This window comes from Solanum tuberosum, unplaced genomic scaffold (assembly GCF_000226075.1).
Source record: "Solanum tuberosum cultivar DM 1-3 516 R44 unplaced genomic scaffold, SolTub_3.0 scf00008, whole genome shotgun sequence".
Taxonomy (NCBI): Eukaryota; Viridiplantae; Streptophyta; class Magnoliopsida; order Solanales; family Solanaceae; genus Solanum; species Solanum tuberosum.
This window is the reverse complement of record NW_006238934.1, coordinates 2,715,527-2,723,073: the sequence shown is the minus strand read 5'-3', so window position 1 is coordinate 2,723,073 and position 7,547 is coordinate 2,715,527. Positions and strand designations below refer to the sequence as shown.

Genomic DNA, 7,547 nt, shown 5'->3' with positions numbered 1-7,547 from the left:
AGATATGGTGAAAGGAAGCTTCTTTAGGTTTCTTTTAAGAAAATGACGAAATGTGGGAAAATGGTGAAATTAGGGTTCTTAGAACGTCTATGTGGAGGTGGGTGGGGTGGGCATGCACATGTGGAGATCTATGTGGCATATTAATACACACATGGGATGCCACATGCTCTTCCGTTAAATAGAAGGGTAAGTCTGGTCCAATAGTAAGACGGAAAGGGTACTTTTGAACCGAGAGATAGTTTAACGGTATACTTAATCTATTTCGAAAGTTGAAGGGTAGTTTTGATCATTTTTCATTTATTAAATGATAATATCATTTGATTTATTTTTTTCAAACGAAATTTAAAGCTAGCAATTTCAATCCAAGTTTCACATTTAATCTTTGAGAAAAGACATAAAATCACCACTAAAGTTGTTCCGGATTTTCAAAAAGACACCTTAACTTTGCAGACGTTCTATTATCCCAGAAAAATATTAACTACCTTTATAAATATACCATTTTGACTCATTTTCTCATCTATGAAGAGCACGTGATGGTCACCCCTTTGATCCATTTTAATTAAATTTAAAAATAAATAAAAGTGAGGATAACCCAACCCCAATCTAAACAAAAGCACTTCCATCTCTTTTCTTTTTCATTTTTCAGATTCTCTTTTCTTTTCCATTAAAATTTGCACGGCATTTTAACTAAATAAACAAGGGATTGAAGGTTAATAGGTTAAGATTTCATATTTATCTTGTATTTGATAAAAAATCATATTATTTTCTTCATGTATTTGTGATTTGTTGGGGAAACACCTGTTTAGGGATACGGTTTTTTGAGCTCTGGCAACAATGTAAGTTGATTTACCCATCCACCACTAGAAAAATAAAGATAGGTCGTCGTTGTATCCAATTTATATTTCACCGGCGTTTTGTGTTCGTCTTTTCAAATGAAATTGTAATTTACAGTAAGTTTGATAGTAAACTTGAAAAATAAATTCTATTGAAAGTTTGGGGAAGCTAGTGTCTTAATTAATGGTAGAAAGGGTCGGCATTGTTGTCGAAATTCGGTACAAAGATTCTAATTCTGATTTGCGTCATTATCGGAATTTGTGTTCTCTCTTGTACAATGGTATCTTGTATTGTGAAACTGTCATGTTCATCTTTTTTGGATAAAATTACAATTTACAACGAGTTTGATAGCAGATATGAAGAATAAGCTCTATTGAAATTTTGGGGATGATGGTGTATTTAAAGATTTAATTAATTAATAGAGAAATCAACTGAAATGTGGCATTTTAAAATTGATTTTGGGATGTAAACTGACTCATTCATGCGCTGATATTTGCGTGTTCACAAACATTAGGCGAAAATGGGTCAGAATGGTCTATTTATAAAGATATTTAATACTTTTATGGGTAATACGACGCCCACAAAGTTAGTGTGCCTTTTTGAAAAATTCGAGGCAACTTCAGTGGTAATTTTATGTCTTTTCTATTTATCTTTTTATATAGTCTAATAAGTACTCTATCAAATATATATAGTAATTCCATCAAAAATATAAATATTATATGTCATTAATCTGATCCTTTATAAGAACTATCTTAATAATGAATTCACAAAAATAAAATTTAAAAACAATAAATGACGAATGATTAAAATAAAGTTTGTCATTCATTTTTTAATGTAATCTAAGACAAATAGATTTTTTTTTTTTTTTATCAAACTCTACTTAGCAAACAAATCGGATTATTCATATAGAACTTATTTATCATATATCACTTAAATTATGTCAAAATTCGAATATCTAAAAAAAAAAACTTTCAATAAGTACATTAAGAGAAGTTTCTAGAGGATGATAGTCTATTATATATAGAAATTACATCAAAAATATAAATATTATTAGAACTATCTTAACAATGAATTTACAAAAAATAAAATTTAAAAATAACCAATGAAGAATTATCAAAATAAAGTTTGTCACCCATTTTTTAATATAATCTACGACAAATAGATTATTAGTATTTTTTATCAAACTCTACTTGAAAAACGAATTGATTATTCATATAGAACTTCTTTATTATATATCAATTAAAATATGTCATAAATTCAAATATTGGAAAAAAAAAATAGACTTTCAATTACCTCTCACCTCAAACCACAATTCTTTAGCCACGTGTCCTCCCCCACCATCCAATTACTCCTCATAAACAAATTTCTTGGCTTCCCTTCATTTGCTAAGTTTCCTCCCCAATTTAAAAATAAAAAATAAAAACAAAAACCATCTTCATCCTCTTTTTTGCCTCTTCCAGCCTGTTCTTTTCATATTTCTTTATTTTATTATATTATATTATATCCTTCTCTAATGATTTGCCACCATTTTCATTATTAAATTCCCTTTTTCATTTTTTTTCTTTTGTCTCCTTTCCCCTTCTCTATTTATCTATTCTCCCTTCACCCCATTTTTTCTCCATTTGCTTTACACAATTGAATTAAAAAAAATTCTTTGATATCGAAGAGAAATCGATATAATTATGGCGGAAGAGCATGGATTTGAAGCACCAGAAGGACATATATTATGCGCTAATAACTGTGGCTTCTTCGGCAGCCCAACAACACAAAATTTCTGCTCCAAATGTTACAATGAAGTTTATATAAAAGGGGGACAACAAAAACCTATTGATTCCCTCTTTCCTCCGCAGCTGCCGATTCCATCTCAAAGCTCATCGGTACTGGTGCTTCCGGAACCGGCAGCTGTTGAGGAAAAACCGGAGGTTGTGATCGCGGCCGTAACGGCCGCGGTCCAACCGATGCCTGCACAGTCGAACAGGTGTTCGGCCTGCAGGAAGAAGGTGGGATTGATCGGGTTCAAGTGTAGATGTGGGACCACGTTTTGTGGGACCCATCGATACCCGGAGATCCATGGATGTTCGTTTGATTTCAAATCTATGGGAAGAGAAGCCATTGCTAAGGCAAATCCGGTGGTTAAAGCAGAAAAATTGGGGAAGATATAATCACAGCCGTTGGATTTAGATGATGAAATCTCGTCGGAAAATGACGTCATGCGAATTAATATTATATCAATTATGGGGACCAAAATGGAAATAGAGAAAAATCTTGGGGGGGTGTCCCATTATTGACCAAAAAAAATGTGAATTAATTAGTGTATATTTTTTTTTGGTTATTTTTTATCTTTTGCTTGGAAAATAATTTATGGTTTGGCTTGTTTTTGGATTTCAACTTTACTATCTTTGGAATTTGGATATTCCCTCTCCATTGAGGTTTTCACCATGCATTATTGGTTAAATAAATAAAGATGATGAAAGTTATACAAATTTTATTTAAATGTCAATCCCAATTTTCTTATTTATCAATGTTACTTTATGAACCAATAATTTTCTAAAGTCTTTTAATACATTTTTACTTTTTCTAGGATAATTTAGTTAAACAACATAATATTTGATGTGATTATATAAGTGAAGTCAGGTGAGAAAAAAATGTACGTAGATCTTATCTTTACTTTAAGTTATTTCTTTATATTTTTGGCTCAAGTATAACACCTTACACTATGAAAAAGATATATAAAAATGGAAGTAATCAAAGCACAAAAAATACACATGGCAATTAGATGAACAAAGAATTAATTGCAACTTAATTTAGTGCTACTAAATAATTTTTGATGAATATGTCAAAATCGTAGTTGATTTGTGATTTGATAAAAATGTTAAAAATTGGAACTTCAGCACTTGCCATGCCAAAAAATCCTCTAAAGTTGTATATAAAATTATTACCAATTTGATCATAAAAAAACACTTAAATTTGTATGTTTTGTTGTTTAATTTGTAAACATGATAATTAAGTGATTCAATTGAGTAATAGTCAACCTTGCTCACCCACATTATCAAAACATAGTAATAATTTTAGTAGTCCACATAATTAAGTGAAACGGAGAGAATACATAATTAATCCTAACTCAACCCTATATAGATTTGAGAGACAAAATTTTGATAGATTATTCGTCTCCCTTTTTTTTTTGTCTTCATCCAAAAAGAAAGTTTTAAAGTTCAAGACTTTTTTAATTGGTACTATACTACTAGTTTGTATCTGTCACTTGCTTTGTGAATACCATTCTTTTACTCAATAAGAATTTTGGTAGTTTCAAATGAAGGGAAAGAATAGATCGCAATTTCTTAAAATATAATAAAAACAATAATTTTTAAGCTGCGATTTACATCTCTACTTTTCATAGTTTAGAACTTTAGATAAATTTGACAAAAAGGAAGTGGAAATACTAGATTAGTGATGAAGTTTGAATTCTCCGCTTAACCGTAGAAAAAAACAAAAAATTACTACAACCTTGAGATCAATCGTAAATTACTTTGTCCTACACATTAGGGTATTGCTTTCACTTTCACTATAAGGATATATTAAAAGGTTATTTATTTATTTTAATTAATAACAATTGAGTACCTAACATACAATTTATGGTGTCGACATATTTATGACACATGTCCTTATCCTTTGCCAAAGAAAAACACAATCAATGATTTAGGATAAAACCTTTCTTAAGTGGTCATATGCTAGTATGAGGTGAGTACTTCCTATTCCATGTGACAGAGAAAAAAAGAAGATAAATTGGTATATATTCAAATGGTAGAGGAATGAAAATGACTATTTTTTTATTTTTTTTGGCATTTATCAATTGGTAGCATTTTTATTTATGGTTTTCTCAAAGTTCTATTTGGTGATGGCCTTATGTGATTCATCTTTTGTGGCTATGATCAATAAAAGATAAGAATAAAGAAGCACAAACATAACACGTAGCTAGTATCTTCTCATGCTAAGTAAAAAACAAAAAATACTAACATAAAATCAAATATATCCTTATTATATTAGAAATAAATTTGAAATACCTTTTGTTTGAATATGTGTTCAATTATGATCCTTTATTTGAGTATGCTTTAAAATTATTTTTAATGGTATATAGGGATGACCTAGATGGAATGAACCGATTTTAAACATGTGTGAGACGGTCTAAATTTAGATATGTGTGAGTGTGAAGCAGGATAAACCTAAAAATAAATTAATTATACGTAGGTGTAGAATGAATGCGTGTATATTATTATTTCACATTTGCACTTCTAATTGACTATCAGTTGTGTACTTCATTCACTTATAATTTTGCTTTCACTTATTTAGAGAAAATTTTGATTTTTAAATAGCATAAATTTTTATAATTTTAGGCAAAAATATTTAAAGTTTGACCTTGTTATGATTATTGCTTTGATTAAACTTAATTATCTGAAGTTAGTCTTGGTAAATTCAGATAAAAATTTATTGATTAAGTTTGAAATTTGGTTTTGTCAACTAGTTCACAATTTAAATTAAAATTCTTCGACGTTAATTTTATTATATTAAACTTCAGATAAAAGTTTCTAATATTTGTTATTTACAAGGATATACTTCAAACAAAAATATTTAAAGTCGTAAATTTTCAACTTCAATCATTACATATAAAGTTAGAATATGTAAACTTGCAATAACAAAAAAAACACAAACATAAATTAAACGATGATCTCAAAATTAGATATTCGTGCACTTTCAAAATATATTTAGTAACCACGGAACGTCGGAACCCTTGGAAAGTCACAAATGACCTCCAATTTTTTTGACCTCGCTTAACAATCATTTAAAAATGTAGTTGCTTAAAAAAAATTGTTAGATAATTTTTTTTTGTTGCTCATCAGATATAAATCGTGGAAATAAATTATTTCTAACTATAAGGTAGAAGTTCAAGATATTTCAAAAGAGTGAACTTACTCAATTAACTACAAATTAGATAAAAATAAAACTTATACCGAATATAAACAACAAAAATTCTTTCTCAAGTTAAGATTATATTTTTAAATAATGACAAACTTCAAAATCGAACACTTTTAAAGACATCACCCGTCATTTCCTTCCTAGGATGAGCTAAAAAGTCTTTTTGACCAATTCAAACCAATCGCCAAAGAAATAAAATACATTTACATAGTCTTAAATGGATGCATCTAATCATATATATACTAGTATATATGAGGAAACGTTCTTTCTTCTTTGAATTTATGGATACCCATTCATTATTTGTCGAACGAATTTTCAATTGTATCGACTTCTTTAAAAAATAGTAAATATTATTTATCAATAAATATTTCTTTTATTACAATCGTTATACTGAATATATACTAATCAAACAATCTAGTGATACTTAGGAGTTAGATGGCGAGACACGAGTGAAATTTTCGTAACATACTATCAAAACTTATAATTTAGTGATATCAATGAAAAATATTTGTACCATAAATGTGAGTTCAATCCTCACTATCTTCCTAGCATCTTCATAGTTAACTTATTATGTACTTTATAATCATGCAATAAAATAGGTGGAAAAATTATAAAATAAAGTTCTTGTGACGTGGCTCTGACGTATCAGGCTGCTAATTATTAATATAATTAATTCATATAATAATAATTAGGAAATGTGTGATAACAATCCTCCCATGTGGTTGTTACTGTTAGCTCTACTTCTACTGACCTTTCTTTTGTTGGTTTAGGTGGAAGCAAATTACTCCGTTGGTTTTAATTTATTTATCTTCGTATAATTTGCAATAAAGTATTTTTTCAAAAAAACTACTTTTTAAAATTTAGGATCTTTAGACTAAATATGTGCAATATACGAATCAAAAAGTATGTAAAACAAGTAAACAACATATCACCGATTAAAAAAATGTATTAATTGCATAAAAAATATTTATTCTATCAATGTTTATTTTTTTTCACATTATCAATGAATTTTAACTTTATAATCTTGTTTACACTTTCAAAAAGAATTAATGGTAAGGATAAAATATTTTTAAAAAAAATTGATTCTATATTGATTTTCTAAATTAACTGGCAATTTCTAAATTAACGTGAACAATTGATATGAACGAGAGAGTAGTATCTAATTAGTTGCATTAAGAAATAAGTAACTACAAATATCTAATTAGTTTAGAAGATAGTTGAAGATTTGTTGAAGAGCGTTCTACTAATTAACCCATTTTCCACCAACCAACCACACAAATCTTAATATAAATAACTATATTATTCCTAAATCTCCAAAATTAAGAGACAAGACAATATGGCTCTAGTCTCTAATCAAGAACTCAAAGAAGAAATCAAAATTCTTATTGATCATTTGCCAAAAGAAGAAGATGAAGAAGAAGAATTTTTTGAGATAGATTTGGAATTAGTGAATAATTATTTTTCAACACCCAATAATTATAATTGGGAAAGCTATTTTAGAGCAACAACAACTAGTACTTGTACTCTTCTAGCTAATTGTTTGTTGCCTATAGCTGATGTTTCATGTGCTATTCCTATCACAACTAAAGCTTGTGATGCCTTCATTTCATTACCACCGAGTGGTGATTCACCGTTTTCAAGATTTTAAGTTTATGAGTTCTGAAACATAGACGTATTTACTTGGTTCTTGATAAGTGATTTATATGTGTATTGAGTGAATCTTAATACAAAATATTGAATTT

At 28.6% G+C, this 7,547-nt stretch overlaps 2 protein-coding genes across 2 annotated transcripts; both read left to right on the top strand.

The window, feature by feature from the left end:
• Window positions 1-2,325: 2,325 nt before the first annotated feature.
• Window positions 2,326-3,334, top strand: LOC102600965 (zinc finger A20 and AN1 domain-containing stress-associated protein 4-like). The gene has a single exon (XM_006339064.2). The coding sequence runs from the start codon at window positions 2,517-2,519 to the stop codon at window positions 2,994-2,996; it is 480 nt and encodes a 159-aa protein (XP_006339126.1). The 5' UTR covers window positions 2,326-2,516; the 3' UTR covers window positions 2,997-3,334.
• Window positions 3,335-7,141: 3,807 nt separating this feature from the next.
• On the top strand, window positions 7,142-7,516 carry LOC102584326 (uncharacterized). The gene has a single exon (XM_006339253.2). The coding sequence runs from the start codon at window positions 7,142-7,144 to the stop codon at window positions 7,451-7,453; it is 312 nt and encodes a 103-aa protein (XP_006339315.1). The 3' UTR covers window positions 7,454-7,516.
• Window positions 7,517-7,547: the final 31 nt, after the last annotated feature.

Excerpts from the sequence above, each read along its gene's own strand:
- LOC102600965 (XM_006339064.2), top strand. The coding sequence starts at position 2,517 with ATGGCGGAAGAGCATGGATTTGAAGCACCAGAAGGACATATATTATGC.
- LOC102584326 (XM_006339253.2), top strand. The coding sequence starts at position 7,142 with ATGGCTCTAGTCTCTAATCAAGAACTCAAAGAAGAAATCAAAATTCTT.